The following is a 16,578-nucleotide window of genomic DNA, read 5'->3' as shown; positions in this document are numbered from 1 at the left end:
AAAAACACAGGAAATTTCTAAGGTTATACATTCTGGATCAACATCTGCAATTCACCTGCCTTCCCTCTGTCAGCATTCCCAAGAATTTTTACAAAAGTTTCACTGTCCCTTGTTGCATATATAAGGATGCAGGGAGTGGTGATATGGCCATATATGGACAATCTGTTAATATCTGGAAAGTCCTAAGGGATGGTGAAGCAAGCAGTAGAAAAGTCTATCTCAATTGCATGAACTTATGGTTTGCTAATCAACCAAGAAAAAAAGTCAAGTGCCACAGCAGAAGTTACAAGTTCCTGGGGCTAGTTATAAGTTTAGTAGAGTATACGATTTCCCTATCAGAGGACAGATGCGATCGAATTCAACTTCTAGCTGCCATGATACAAAGATAAAAAGTTCCCACTACGTCTAATACTCCATTTAATATGCATGTTGGCATCCACAATAGAGGTTATACCCTGGGCAAGGTGGAGAATTAGAATTTTACAAAGAAGTATTGCAATTATTAAAAGAAGAAACAGCATTGGAGTACAAAATAAACCTAGGTCTGTCAGCAAAGGATTCTCTAAATTGGTGGTTAGGAGAAGACCTGAAGGTCAGAAGAACTTACATGGTCCCAGCAAGAGAAAAACATGTCCTCAAACCAAAGAGTTGCAAACATGTCCTCACCCAGCGCAGGGTTTATTCACACTCCTGCCTTCTGGTCGGTGTTTTAGATGTTTTAAAAATAGGACAAGCAGACTGAGGAATAGCTTTTTTCCTACAATGGTCGTAGCTTTAAATTCTGGTCAGTGAAATGATTTATTGTAATAGTATTTTATGTACTGTGATTAAGTTTTGCCATATATTTAATTACGGAAGATGTTAAAGCTTAATTTTTTTGCCCTACTGTGGGGTAACTACAATAAAGTGAATATCATCTCTCATCCCAAAAGTCCAAGACGGTGATGCATTTTCAGGATCAAATTGTAAATACTCATTTAAGGGTGCTATCGGACAACGTGGTGGTCGTGATTTACTTAAATCGGCATGGTGGAACCAAAAGCCAAGTCTTGTGCAAAGAAGTTTAAAAAAATACTATCCTGGGCAGAATAAAGTTTTCTTTCGCTGTCAGCACTGTATGTCCCAGGAAGAAACAACATAATTGCAGATTTTCTCAGCAGACATGAATTCAGCCAGGCGAATGGGAATTAGACCAGCAAGTCTTCACAGAGGTGAAAATGTTTGGTGTGCCTCAAATAGACTTAATGGCGACGAATCAAAACCAAAAACTACCTAGTTTTTATTCAAGATATCGCCTACCAGGAGCAGAGGGAATAGATGCTTTCTCGCTTAAGTGGGAATTCTACCTAGGGTACGTGTTTCCACCATTTCCTATGATCTCACATACCCTGAAGAAAGTCAGGGAGGAATGGGCCACAGTAATTGCAATTCTCCCGTTTTGGCCAAAAATAGGTTGGTTTCCAACAGCATTGAGAATGTCAGTACTAGAACCATGGCATCTACCAATATCATCCAGGTTGCTACAACAGGGGCCAATAAGTCATCCAGACCTGCAGGCTCTTCATTTAACGGCTTGGAAATTGAACGGTCAATTTTACCCAAGAAAGATGTTTCAGATCACGTGGCACAGCTTTTGGTGATAGCAAAGAAAAAAGTCTCTTCCTCAATAATATTATAGAATTTGGTAAAAATTCATGTCATGGTCCAATTCCTATTCTGAAAGTGAAAGCACTGTGATACCTTGTGTATTGCAATTTCTGTATGAAGGTTTTGAGAAGGGCCTGGCAGTCTCGAGTACAGATATCAGCACTAAGTATTCTGCTTGATTAAAAATTTATTCAATGACTGTTTAATAAAAATGTTCTTTCAGGCAATTTAAAGAGTGCGTCCAAGGATTAAAATACCCCTGGCACCATGGGATCTCAATCTAAAACTTAAAGTGCTTATGGTTATGACCTTTGAGCCATTAGATAAGATTTCACAAAAATTCTTAACTTGGAAAGTCGTCGTATTTTTGATCGCTATAACCTCAGCCAAAAGAGTTGGCCAATTACAGCCCTATCGGAAGATGAGGAAAAGTTGCATACAGTATGCTAGATGTCTTGAGAGCAGTTTCCATCTATCTGCAAAGAGTTAAAGATTTGAGGAAAACAAGGCATCTGTTTGTCTTAAATTCAGGTGCAAGAAAGGGTGAAGCACCATCTAAGGTTACTATATTTAGGTGGATCAGAGATGTTATGTCCCAGAGTAATGGCTGCAATGGAGTTTGAAGAAGAAGAAAATGTCAAATTATATTTATAATTTAGTTTTTTTCAGAACATTTCCATGGCAGCCTATATATTCCCTCCCTTATTTTTTTTTTTTTTTAATGTACTGTATTTATAGCGAGGGGAACATATGTAGCCAAGATAGGGAAAACTGAGAGATGGGAAGTTAGCCAGAGTAATGGCTGCCATGTAGATGTTCTGAAGAAGCTAAATTATCGTAAGTATAATTTGCCATTTTTGTCTTTTTTTTTTTTTTTTAAAGTTGAAACCTATTTGACTCAAAGCTAGAAGGTGTTTCATCATCATCATCATGAGGTTACAATAGTAGATGTCTGTGTTGCCCTAACTTCTGTAATAGGCATTCTTCTAGTGCATTAAACAGCAGTATCACTAGCAGGATCATCATTTGCAAACAAAAGCTGTGGCGTAAGTCGTATGTTTCCACTGCCTGTGTTGTATGGCTTATTGGCAATTTGTTTTTGTTTTTTTGCCGTAGGGTCATTCCATGGTAACTCGCGTTACAAATTGACTCTGAAGTGTTTGCTCATTTGATTGTTAAAGAAAAAATAAAATTTACTATCTTATTTGTATTATAATTAACATTAAGGCACACTCCAAATGTAGCATACTTAAATTTTCCATCTGAAATCTAGTTTAGATTTCATGTGCCCTTTCTTAAGCTTTGTGTTCCTTGAACCACCTTTAGTTAATATTGAAGCACTATCTTGTTTGGTAGCAACCGCAGCAATGCAGTCAATTGATCCATATTGCTTCACAGTGTTCTTTGTAATGGCACTCTTATATGAACCATATGGTGTTTAAACGGTTCTGTTCCTTCATTTTAAACTCTGTGTGAAAGGAGTATTGGTAATGGCACCTTTTTATTTTTCTTCGCATACATGATGCATGAACATAAGGGTCTACCGTACTACCATCTTTCGCACTGGTGTGTGCCATGTTCTCGCATTGTTTTTCTTCACTACTTGAATTACTATAATTTATTGATGTAAAGATCTATCTATTGTAAATCTATTAGCTTATTCACTATCTTTTTTTTTTTTGTTAGAAGACTCTCTTCGGCACTGGCACCCCACTGGCTGCTGCGACTGTCGCTCCTATTTTGGCAACTAACAGCCTGCCCTGTGTGACCACTTCAGGTATGAAGAGCGGACAATCTAAAATAACACTGATATGAAGGGTAGTCTACGATCTTGCATCTAAATGAACATTAAAACTCTAAAGATGGCCATAAACATGCAGATTTATCTGTCTGGTTGGAACAAAAACCTTGTTATGGATGAGAGCAAATAACAGTTGACCATTTGCTTGGACAGGCTGGAAAACTGACAAACTGTCGCTCATCCATAACCATGTTTTTGTTCCAACCAGCCAGATCTGCAGATAAATCTTACTAGTGTATGGGCACCTTTACTTTGTGCTGACTGGTTGGCTTTGTAATTAATTGAACATTCAGTTTTACAGTTGTGGGAGCTATAATGAAGAAAGTTCAGAGCTATGCACATTATCACCACTTCATGACTATGAAAAATTTGACAAATTGCAATTGCTTTCTTAAGTGTTCTAAACAAAGTTCTAAGGTTGTAAAATATACATTTATGTATAGACATGGGAATGCATAAATTATGGTGCAATCTAACTTGTGTTGCTGAATTGTGGATACAGGTGCTGCTCCCCACACACAAGTTCCTACAAGCACCATTGTTACCATGACGATGCCAACTCACTCTTCCCATGCTACTGCAGTGACTGCATCAAGCATTCCTGTGGGTAAGTCTGTTCCTTGAGAAACTAACATTTGGTGAAAGCTCTTTGAATGATTTTAAAAAGAGAATTATTCTTGTGAATCTTATTAACCAGAGACCTACAGAATTTTTTTTTCTTGATATGTGGCAGAGTAGTCTCTCAGAATGTCATACTTGGCTACAAATTCCCCGCTTATTTTCTGTAGCAGTTACCTGTGCTGCCTGAATTACATTTATTGTATAAATTCATCTAATGTTCACCATTATTGTTTGCGGTCGCCATAGAGCCGATCGCATGTAGGTTGAGAGCAACACTAGGTGATAGGGGAACGAGAGGGGATCAGGTCATCTCTTTATGCTGATGACCTATTGGTAGGCATATCTGACTATGTAAATCAGTTACCAATAGTGGTAGATGTAAAAATTGGCAGATGCTCCCCTTAAAAGTACTCGGACGTGTAAAAATGGTGATTTTACCAAAGCTCCTTTATTTGTTCCAGCAGTCACCCATCATTTTGAAGGACGAGGTATTTAGGAAGATTAATTATATAATCTCGTCCTTTTATATGGAGAAATAAAACCCCTAGAATTAAAATGTCGATTTTAACTAGAGAACGTTATAGTGGGGGAGCTGCAATGCCTAATTTAAGTTCTATTACTATGCAGCACAATTAATCCACATAGGTGGGTGGATTAAGGAAGATGAGTATATGGTGGAACTTGTTAGGTTTATTGATAGGGCTGCACATGGCCATTCTCCAATACAGGCAATTTGGATGAGAGGGTCACCGTAGGTAGTACCCCCCCCCCCATACTTAAACAGGCTAGGAAAATATGGAAAATGTGGAAGTGGGTATGTAGGGAAATGGAGTACGAGGGATTGGATCCTGATACATACCTATTCTCTATAGCATCCCTTAAAACATCAGGGTGGGAAGATTTGGGGACAATATGGAATGACATCTATTGGACAGATATATGCGAATAATGAATTGAAATCCTTTTCCCAACTGGAAGGTGAATTTGCGCTTTCTAAAATGTTTTACAGCTGAGGAGTGCTTTATCTCCATATCAAAGGGCCAAATCCATCAATCGTATTGAGTCCCCAATCAAAAAATTTATTAGTTGAGTGGTGATAAACGGCTATCAAAATGTTGTAAATATCTGTTGGAGAACACCCAAAGTGATGAATTGGGGGGACTTATCTCAAAATGGACTACCAATATTCCTGAAGTGAATGTAGAGAGTTTGGGGTCAGCTCTGTTAGCTCCGGTGCTGGCCACCAACTCGCTTAGAACTCAACAGATACAATTAAATATTTTACGTAGAACATATCTAACCCCTCAAAGGATGAGCAAATTCTCCCAAAATACTTGTAATAGATGTCCAAAATGTAAAGAGATGGGATGTAATTTCTGGCACCTCCTATGGGAGTGTAGAATAGTGCAATCCATATTGGAAAGGAATTGGAAATATTATGATAAATATGGGAGTTCCAGGCCAATGTCTACAACCATTAGGGTATGTTCTTGGGGTCTGGCCTAGTAATGTGATGCCTCCAGAGCAGAGAGAACTTGCTTTAAATTTAAGTGCCATTTAGGGATGCCAATCCCGGGACATTTTTTCAATCCCGTAATTCGGGATTGAAAAATGCCCAATCCCAGGATTGGCTTCCCTTATACAAAAACCCGCCCCAGCCGCCCGCATATTTACTTACAAGTGCGGTGCGGGTGGGCGATGGAGCTGGGCTGTAGGCAGGAGGATGCAGCCTGGGTGGGTGGGCGTCGACGATGGTATGGGGTCCGGTAAGAGCCGATGCAGGCAGCCTGGGTGGGTGGGCGGTACGGCGGGAGGTCAGCGCGGTGCGCAGTGTGTGCCCACATGATCAGACGGCTGTTGTGTGACCTCTGATGTCGTCAGACGCTGCCCAGCATTAGACTGCGGGATTGAAATCATTAGACTGCGGGATTGAAATCCCGGTGTTTCAGGGGCCAAATCCTGGGATCCCGGGATTGGCCACCCTAGTGCCATTTCAAAAGTGATAATTGCTCGTTCGTGGATGGCGCAAAGTGGGCCGGGAATTAGGGAATGGACTAATTTAGTAAATTGTACAATGGAGCACGAGAAACACACGTTTTTGTTAAGAAGATCAATTAGTACATTTTATGGAATTTGGGGGAAGTGGTACTATTCGAAATATTATAAAGTTCACTCAACACAGTAAAGGTCTTTAGTCCAAAGACTCAATACCTAGATAAGGTTTTTATACACAGTATTTTTTTTTTTTTTTTTGTATAGTCACAGTTAGGAAATGAATAAAATGTGTATTAGTGGTCACAAGCAATAGATAGAAAGTGATTAAATCCTTCATTCTTATATTTTATTGAATAGGGCAGTGTTGCTCGTTTTGCACAATATACATTTTCACATGTATATGTATAGTTCAAGGTCACAAATAGTAGATAGCAGTTTTTATGTATTTAGTATTGCTACTGCTGGTTTTGTTGCACTAGCTTATCCTCTTGGTAATTAAGTAAAGGAGTGATTTCACAAGTATAGGAAAAATATGTCCATAGAATAAGCAAATAGCTGGGAAAAAAGTAAGCCCGTATTGGTTAGAACTTAGTACTTTAGTAACCTTCTGAAAGGGATCTGATAAAATATTGTTACCTCACAGAGAATTCATCCAGTGTAGAGAAGTAAAGCATTCAGAGTAGATTATGTTCTAGTCGGTACATTTCAAGTTGTAATGGCTACTGTCCGTGCTCCTTGTTTGCATGGAGGGTGAGGAAAGGTACAATACCCAACACTTTATTATTATTATTTCTCTACACCACCACACCTACTCTTGCTTCCTCAATAGGAAGTCACCTCCCCATGGGTCCGTTATTGACACTCTTCTCTTTGTTATACTCCGCCTTCCTTTGCATGCTCTTTAGCTTTCACCTTCATTGACATCTACACAAGGGCAACCATAAAATCAAATAATCATCATTTTGTACAGCGCCCAGGACCTCTCCTCCCTTGATCTCTTCATTTGTTCTTTCACAACTATAGTTGCCCACCATCACCTGTTGATTTCCCAGCGCATTCTGAACTTAACATGGCGGAGAACAAATTTATTAAGGTTTCCTTTCTCAGAGTCCCTCCAGCCCCCCTTTCTTTTTAGATCTACTGATAACATTACAAATCTATACCGACTGTGTTATCCTCGACTCTGCTCTCCTTCACTATACACAATCATTTTCCAACACCGCCACTTCAATCACCATACTATCAAAAGAATTGGGCCATTCCTTTTTTTTTTTTCAACTTTCTTACCTCGATCTCACTTAAATATAAGTATATCCTTAAATCAGGCCTCTTTAGAATAGCATAACCACTTAAATGCAGCAAATACTTTTTGTACTGTGCGATGAGATGCCGCTGGAGCGCGTATCTCATAGCACACATCGCACCGGGAAAATTGGTGCGTGTATGGGCACCTTTAGTACAAGTTTGATTGTGTTTATTTTTTTTTTTTTTTTGGTGCTTAATGTTGATATTTACATTGATAAATGAAAATAGTAACTACTGATGTAAATAATATGTGGAAAAGCACAACATCCTAAATAGAAATTGTGGCTTTATGTTAAGATCTTGTAACAAGTTTAGCTGATGGTGAGTAGAAAAACCATCCTGTGGTGTTGGAGAAAGGCAGTGTAGTCTGCCATTGAGCTCTGAAACCAGGTTATATACCTGCCAGCAGGGGTGGCTGAAAGCAGGACAAGCCAGCCTAATGCTGTGTACACACGGTACAATCCAGCATGAGATTTTGACTATATAGTCAAAATCTCATGCAGATCGCACAAGTTTTTTACCTTGCAATCCCGATGCGCGCTTCCTTGGCAGCACAAATTGAAACCCAGATAGACAGGACAGCAATGACTATATAGTGCAAATCGTATGTAGATAGTACAGAGTTAGCAAAGATTGTATAGCAGTCGAATAGAAAGGGAATCTCACGGTGTGTACGTGGATTTAGTTTGGGAAACTGTCCAACTAGGGTGGATGCAGCCAGTATGCAGCAGGTGTAGTTCATAGAAGTCTCCCCCAGCTGTCAACGAGGGCACGGAGACCTCGGTTGTGTGCTGCTGAATATACTAGTCTGTGACTTGTTAGACTGCAGGTATGTGCTCAACTATCACATGCACTATGTGGAAAATCCGTTGTAGTGCACGCCACCTGCTGGCAGTCTATTGTAATGAGCGTCTATCAGAGCAGTTCAGTTGTTACACTTAACTGACTCCCATTGGCATTTAAGGAGGCTACGCAAAAAGGCCAACCTTGCCTAGTTGTCTACAATTCCAGGTTCGGGTGCCCAACTGAGGCTGTGAGTGTGCATGCTATGGTTCGTGAGCATTACCAGTCTAACTAGTCGATAGCCTGTCTCTGCTTATAGCAGTGGGAGTGGAAACGGTTTAATGGCATGGCCAATTCTATAGTGCAGATTTGAGGACAAAAAGAAAACTGCTACTGATAAAAGCAATAGCTGCCAAAGTTTCTGGGCGGGATGTTCTAACATCCGCTGCCCTGTATTGCCCTACTTTGCCGGCCACCGCATTGTTAATGATCGCATATGCGCTAACATATGCGATCATTAACACAAGGGACAGCTCTTATCGCAAGATGCACCTCTGGCGCTGGACTTCTGGGTCTGAGAGTCGGGAGTCAGTCTGCGCATGTGCAGAGCGACAGGGACGGTGGGGGGCATGCTGGGAGGGATCCGTGTCTGATCAGCTAAAGCTGGCGATTTCCCTCCGCAGCGCTAACACTGCGGAGGGGGTACAGAATACAGAAATGCGGTAAAAACCCGGTAACGGGTTTTTACCGCATTTTTGGTTTAGAGCATCCCGCCCTATATCACTACCAGCATTTGTAGTGACAAGTCTCATCAATCCTTAGCTTGTTATGAGGAGAAAGTGGCTGTGAAGGTGTGTACACACAAGCAGACCAGTGTACTATAATAAGAGGTGCACCTAGCCTCTGGAGTGCTCCGAAAACACTGCTGGTTACCGGATTAGAGGGTATAGAAGGGGTTGGCACTTCCATTTATTTATTTTTGCTTCTTGAAGTCCTTGAACTCCTTCTTGCACTTAAAATACTGATTGTCCCGATTTATTAAAATATACTGAAAGCTTCCCAAGTGGTCTGGTACCTAGCTGTGACCCAGGGTAAAGATTATTAGTATGCTTATGTTCATTTTTAAAATTGTAACCACCTCCCTTTTTTATAAAGTTTTTTTTTATTTTTTTTGTACAATTCTGCAGCTCTTTCCTGCAATATTTCACATGTTTGTACTGGTGTTTTTCAGCTAAGGTTGTCCCGCAGCAGATCACTCACACCTCGCCCCGGATACAAGCAGAGTATGGAGCAGAGAGAGGTAACCTAATACCGATCTCTGGTCACAGAGCCTCACCCAACCCCATGAATATGGAGTCCCGTAGTGATAACAGGTAAGGGGATATTCGCAAATTGCTGCCATGCTAATAAACCTGCTCACTGGGTCTGCAGTTGGCCAGTTAGTGTATAGTTTGACAGTGAATAATTGTATTTAAGTAATGCTCTTTTTTTTTTACAGACAGCCTGTTCCTGTGCAACTACAGTATTTTCTTCCCACATATCCTCAGTCTGCATATCCGCTGACTCACACGTACACCCCAATAACCAGTTCTGTGTCCACTATTCGTCAGTACCCAGGTCAGTTTAAACAGAACTCAATATTAACTTTTCTTTCAGTATTTCTGTAGATGTCAATACAAATGGTAAGCATGCATTTGAATGGTTTTCAGTTGCATTAGTGTATAATAACAGGGGGGGGGGGTGATTGTGCCTTGCCACTAGGGACACATGAGCCACTGGGTATAGCCTGGAGAAGAAAGAGTCTGGGCACCAAATGGTTACTAACTTTTTCTCCCAGCAGCCGCAGACTCCCTCTCCTGTGGCTGCTGCCTTGAAGGATCTGGCCGATAGAAATCCCCTGTCACTGGGCAAGGCGGCGTCATGTGACGTGAGCTCTTATATCTGACAGGGGTATAATAAAGGATCCCCATATTCATCCCAGCGCAGCTGCTCTGTGACTGTCAGCTGGTTCATGCTATGGGGACATGTAAAAAAAAAAAAAATTTACACTGCTGTGGGTGAGTCCCAGAGGCCTATTATTGCATGCTGCTGGATGACTCCCGCCATTCACTCATGGATGGGTCAAATTCAGGAAGGCCTGGCAGATGGAAAGACCCTGGTTGATACGACAACCCTGGTCACTTCTGCTGCTAAATCAGGCAATTCAGGTCTAGCCAGACAACGCTACGGCTGTAGCGTATGTTAATTGTCAAGGAGGGACAAAAAGCAGGAACTGCATGTGGGAGGTCTCCATGATCTTCCTCTGGACAGAAAAGCATGCAAGGGCCACATCGGCCATTTTAATTTTAGAAGTGGAAAACTGAGAGGCAGATTTTCTCAGTCGCCACAACCTACATCTGGGGGAGTGGAGTCTCCACCCACAGGTGTTCCAGCTGATCACAGACCAGTGAGGTTGTCCGGACATAGATGCCAGGACCAGGGACCCTGAGGCGGGGGTGGACGGAATGTCAACGCCTCGGTCATACCAGCTGGTATACTTATTCCCTCCAATTCCATTGTTGTCCCAAGTACTCCGCTAGATCAGGAGGGGGGGAGGGTGCACGCAATTCTGAATGCCCGGACTGGCCACGAAGGGCGTGGTATGCCGATCTTCTGCCCATGTCGGTGAAAGAACCCTGGCCTCTTCCGCTGAGAAGGGATCTTCAGCAAGGAAAGTTTGTTTATCTGTTATTTATTACGATGGATTTGTTTGTTGGCTTGGAGGTTGAGCTGCCGATCTTAGCCAGGAAGAGTATTGCGGGAAACCTATTCTCTACCATGCTTCAGGCTAGAAAGCTGATGACGTTCAGACGCTATCATCGGATCTGGAACAGATGTGTCATGGTATGAAGGGCAACCTTGTTCTCCTGCAGTTTTCCGACTGGATCAGTTCCTCTGGTTTCCATTTGGGCTCCATCAAAGTACAGACATCGGCCTTGTGCATCTTCTTTTAGAAGAAGGTGGCTATGATTCTGGAGGTACAGGGGTGTGTACAAGGTGTTCTGCACATCTATCCTCCTTTCGCACTGCCCACGGATCCGTGTTGACCTTTTTGCAGTCATCCTGGTTTGAGCCGTTGGACACCGTTGAGGATAACTTTCTTTCATGGAAAGCGATCATGCTTGTGGCCATGGCTAGACGGGTCTCCGAATTGGGGGCTTTGTGGTGTAAGTCCTCGTATGTGAAGTTTTTCGAGGACTGAGGGCAGATCAGGACTCGTCCGCAGTTTTTAATGAAGGGGGTTTCGGCATTTCAGCTTAACTAGCCAATTGTGGTTCCAGCTCAGTCTGGTTCCTCGGAAATTCTTAAATCTTTGGATGTTGTCCGTGCTTTAAAGATTTCTTAAGGACAGCTGGGGCTAGGAAGTCTGACTCCCTTTTTGTGTTGTATGACTCTTCCAAAGGGGGTTGTCCTGTTTTCAAAGCAGTCAATTGCTTGCTGGATACGGTTGACTGCGCAATATTCAAAGCTGCTGAAATCTGTTAAGGCTGTGGGAGGGGGCATAGAGGGGTGGAGCCAGCACACCGTTTGAAGTTTTATGTGCACAGGCTCCTTTGGACCCCATCTATACCCATAGTACTAAGTGAATCCCAGTATCCTTTATGGACTCGGAGGAAAGGATTTACCAGTAGGTATAGAAAATATTTTTTTTGTGATTAGCCATGTTGAATGTTCTATTTTAAAATTTAAATATTTTTTATCGGAATACTTGCTCTAATTTGCTTTCTTTTTAATTATTGGGTACAGCGAACAGTTTGTTTTTCTGAAACATTTATTACTTCATTACTAGAGCTTATGAGTGTATAAAATCTCATACCAGAGCTTTTCACTGTAGTACTATGTAGTATATTATAGGGGATATGTACCAAGCCTTGGAAAGTGGTAAAGTGGTATGCCCGGGAGCACCTGGGCAGTCCCCAGCTAACGATTTACAAAAAGTGGGGTTTTTTTGCGAAACAATCTTGATCCGATGCGACTGTATTGGACTGTCTGCGACGACCAGTTTTTCAGATTAGTATCCTACCTGCAGCATGTAGGACCCACGACGCAACCAAACGAGCTGCGGGTACGCACATCGGATAGGAATCAGATCAACGAAATGACAACCACAAAAGTACATACAATCTACATACAATCGGTCGGTATTGTATCAGGATTGACGGGATTGAGGGAAAATCGTCCTGGTGTGTACCCAGCATTAGAAAGTACAAACCAATGTTAAGCATTGATACATCTCTCCCTATGTGATTTCTGTTATGAAGTTTATGATGTAGAATTAATACACAGTATATATACCCTATTAACATGTTTAATGGTTAATCCATTTTAAGTGTTTGATTTTAATTTTGTAAAGATTTCCAGGTTTCATGCCAGCAATGATTTTCATATGTGCGCTCTAGTATTGCATTATAAAATTGAAGCTGCTTAATCAACTTAGGCATACTCTTGAAAGGAAGAGGTTATTTTAAACGTGAAACAGAAGTTTACCCCCAGCATACCAAAGTACAAGCAATAAGACTTGTGCGCTAAATCTTGGCTGCAAATATTTTAGATACGGATAAGTCACCAGGCCTCAGCTAAGCTTCTCTTAAACTGGTGGCCCCTTCCTCTACATTATAATAGCACCCACTCTGGGTCATATAATGCCTTATTGTTATGCTACGTGGAAATAGCACATACAAAAATATATCTAAATTGAGAACCAATTTATCTAGGGTTGACTCCGGATGAGTTGGCTATCAATTTTTAGATCTATTCTTTTATGCACTACTTTAAGGTAGCATATCAATACTCTTTGATGTGCTTATAACATTTCTCTTGCACTGTAGTATCACCTGGTGTTGATACTGTAGTATCAAATTGATGTTCAGTCAAGTGAGGCAGAGCCTCCCCTGTCATACTCTAGTAAACTTAACAGTTTTGATGGTAAAAGTTATGAGAGAAATACAAAGATATTCTAAATATCATAATTGTAGTATTCTAATATTGTCTTTTAGTATACTTCAGTATAGTGTACTGGTCTATGACAGGTAAGGTACTGCCTTTCCTGCCTACCTGTATTACACTTCCAATCAAATTTCACCAAATGTCAAGCCGTTTATACGGCTGCACCATTATATAATGCCCACATAAAATCATCTGGTTCATGTTTGCAATCTGGCTCTGATACTAACCAGTACCTCCCCAGTTATTTACCTCATAGCAATGAGATTATGTATAAACCTGTGTGTGTGTGTGTGTGTGTGTGTGTTTATCACACACACACTACTGTCCATTCTTGTTTGTGTAATGTGAATGCATCTTTAGTTTCAGCTCAAGCTCCAAACTCCGCCATCACAGCCCAGTCAGTGGGGTCCACCGTACACTTGAACCCAATGCAGCTGATAAACGTTGATACGTCCCATGCACGTCACATTCAGGGAATCCAACCTGCTCCAGTCAGTGCACAGGGGATGCAGCCTACATCATTCAGTGCACAAGGCATCCAAGCCACAGCCATTGGTACACAAGGGATCCAGCCACCTCCAATCAATTCCCAGGGAATCCATCCAGGAGGATCAATAACCACTCAGGGTGTCCAGACCTCTTCAATCAGCTCCCAGCAAGCTCCAAATGATGCAAAAACCTCTGGTATTGTTTTAGGCTTAATATTTTAATCAAGAGGATAACATGTTTGCTTAATAAGGGGATCAAATGTACCAGATTGTCTAGCATTGTTGACTTGGAATTAAATGTACAGGTTCACCTTGTCTCTACAAAAGGTTGACGCATCAGTCTCACCATTACATTTCCTATTATATTCTTTTATGCTGTTTGGGTCATAACTAGTCATCCCCTTGGTTAACTAGTAATGAAACATTGCTACATTGTCCAGCATCTATTCTGAGGGCGACATGACATTGGTAACTCCTTCACTGGTTAGCAAAATAGATTGTAAAATAATAGAAAACTTTATTTACAAAAATCATACTAGTTAGAAACAATATCTGGAAGAGTTGACACCTGTAGTCCTTATGTATCATATGTTCTTTCCTGTCATTGCAGTAGTCCTTGCAGAAGGAGCCACAATAGTTGCCAATCCTCTAAGCAGCACTTTCACTACAGCCCCAGCGGGTGCTGCAGTTATGCAGAGTCACAATCAAAGTCCAGGCATTGGCAGTGCCCCTGCCCAGGGTTCCTCTCCTCGGCCTAGCATCTTGCGCAAGAAGCCTGCCACTGAAGGGTAAGATGAAGTAGACCCAAGGTATTCAAAATCTGTTATGGTTTATAAATATTGCTATTTGTTATTTTGTTGCCTTCAAACTTGACCGCTCTGAAGCAGTGTTCCAGAAACAAAGATAAACGCATGGGCATGTGTGCTTGGAGATGAACATTTCTACAGCTTTCTGATAGGCTAAAGTATTTATTGTAAATCCAAGAGAGAAACATTGAAGTGGTAGACTTAACAGTCACACTCTCCATGAGAACTCGGCCGTACAGTAGGGGATGATGGATCAAGCAGTGAAAAAACTAAAGTGAACTGGTGGACAGGCCATAGCAAACGGTCTGCATCAAGGTAACATTTAGGAAGTACATTCTATAAAATGATTGGTTGGTATGGGCAACTGGTCCACTTCCAGTCTTTTCACTGTTTGAAAATTACATTCTACAGAAGGCTGATGAATCAAACAGGCGCTCCAGGAAACTGCTATGTTCGATAAGTTCAGGCTTGTATCCTGTGTAATTGGGATAGTCAGCTGTTGCACAGAAATCCACAATTGGTGAACTCTCCTGTTATGTGCTACTCAATAGAGTACTTATTTTGTATTGTGTTTGGCTGTTGGCATGATGATTTTTTCTTTTTTTTTTTTTAAATTTCTGTTGACAATATGATCTTTCCACAGGGATGTAGCATAACATATATCTAGCTAATCTTCAATTAAGGGTTAGAAATTGGAAGTAAAAAAAGTTTTAAGGCTATACTGTTCCTCAGTGTATGCCTTCACTTCCAACTCTGTGTTCTGTTTTTCCAGAATATCTGTTAGGAAAAGCCTGATTCCACCAAACCCAGGAGATGCAGTAAGCCCTCGTCATGACAACTCTATGCGGAGTACCTCTGCCTCCCCTCGACCAGCTGGGTAACTTCACTTTTATCAATAAAACAAATCTTAACAACAAATAGGACTAATATGCGTATCTAGCAAAAATAACATCTAACCGGGTTGATCAGGAAAAATACTTCTTAAATTAATAATATAATAGATAGTGCTTATTAACCACGTAGTGTAACAATAACAGTATTAAGGGTACTTATGTATTTGCCGGTAGCCCACTTAGCAAATAGCTTAGTGGGCTCTTCTGCGTAAGAAAATCGCACCGCAGGTTGCGATGCCGTTTAATTTAGTATACACTTGTATGACATACAATGGGTTTTAGGCACCCCCCCCCACTATCCACGGCACCCCAACCTTTTCATACCCCCACTGTCCACGTCCGATTTTAAATAGCCTGACGCTTCGGGCTCACTGCGCTCGCCACACTATATAAAATCAACTCCACGCCGACGTGGATAGTGGGGATATGAAAAGGTTGGGAGGATGCACTGTTAGCCATGCTTCGGGGTGGCGTGGATAGTGGGGGTGCCACTATCCTGCAGTGGAACATATAGAAACATCTTGCTATATTAATCAGTGTGTCTTGCAACTTTCCTAAGTTTATACAAGTATTCTCTCCCCATACAGTGCCAAGCCTAAAGCAGAACTTCACATTTCTGTGGTGCCTGGAGTTACTGGGGATCCTGGCACAGGAGGTGAGCAGCCGAGTGCAGCTGCATCCCTCCCTTCTTCTCATCATCCTGCAGCAGCTGTACCCAGCCCTCCATCTCAGTCTGTGCCTGGACCCCTCCCCAGTAGCATATATGTTCCTCCAGCTGCTGTCCCTGCCTTATCAGCACCCCCACCTCTCCTGAGCAGTGCTCCTTCTGGGGCAGCTGTCCCTGAGGCCAAAGTGAAGGAAGAGGCAGAACCAATGGACATTTCAAGACCAATTTCAGGTATACAGCCATTCAGTTTTTCTCCAGGACATGTCTACTCCATCTTCATTCGGTTTTAGGACATCTGTAACGACTGTATCTATTATTCCACATGCCTCTCTAGTGTTGTGAGAAAATTAGCTTTTTCATAGTAAAAGCTGATCAGTGTGTAATTTTATAAATGACCCACTTTGTTTGTAGTCTTATTGTAGTTGTTTTATTTTTACCAGCAGTGCCTCCACTGACTCCAGGATCCATTTCCTCCCCACTAGCTCTGCTGGCCAATAACATCTCTGTTCCTATTGGAGAATTGCCACCAGGAGCCTCACCCCGGAAGAAGCCCCGCAAACAGCAGCATGTTATATCTACTGAGGAG

General features: G+C 41.6%; 1 protein-coding gene across 16 annotated transcripts in view; it reads left to right on the top strand.

The window, feature by feature from the left end:
- SAP130 (Sin3A associated protein 130) overlaps window positions 1-16,578 on the top strand; it is a 59,512-nt gene that overhangs the window by 39,394 nt on the left and 3,540 nt on the right. For 11 of the 16 annotated variants that reach the window (XM_083178091.1, XM_083178094.1, XM_083178089.1 and 8 more), the window contains 9 exons: window positions 3,334-3,424; window positions 3,951-4,055; window positions 9,384-9,525; window positions 9,651-9,769; window positions 13,499-13,822; window positions 14,237-14,414; window positions 15,205-15,309; window positions 15,913-16,223; window positions 16,433-16,578. The exon at window positions 16,433-16,578 is cut by the window's right edge and continues 106 nt beyond it. In XM_083178091.1, coding sequence (XP_083034217.1) covers window positions 3,334-3,424; window positions 3,951-4,055; window positions 9,384-9,525; window positions 9,651-9,769; window positions 13,499-13,822; window positions 14,237-14,414; window positions 15,205-15,309; window positions 15,913-16,223; window positions 16,433-16,578 — 1,521 coding nt within the window. The remainder of the gene's footprint in view (window positions 1-3,333; window positions 3,425-3,950; window positions 4,056-9,383; window positions 9,526-9,650; window positions 9,770-13,498; window positions 13,823-14,236; window positions 14,415-15,204; window positions 15,310-15,912; window positions 16,224-16,432) is intronic. The other 5 variants (XM_083178090.1, XM_083178103.1, XM_083178104.1 and 2 more) reach the window with 3 other exon arrangements.

The sequence above is a fragment of the Crinia signifera genome, chromosome 3 (genome assembly GCF_055691185.1).
Source record: "Crinia signifera chromosome 3, ASM5569118v1, whole genome shotgun sequence".
NCBI classification, from domain to species: domain Eukaryota; kingdom Metazoa; phylum Chordata; class Amphibia; order Anura; family Myobatrachidae; genus Crinia; species Crinia signifera.
Note: the sequence above shows the minus strand (reverse complement) of the source record. Positions and strands in the feature narration are given on the sequence as shown.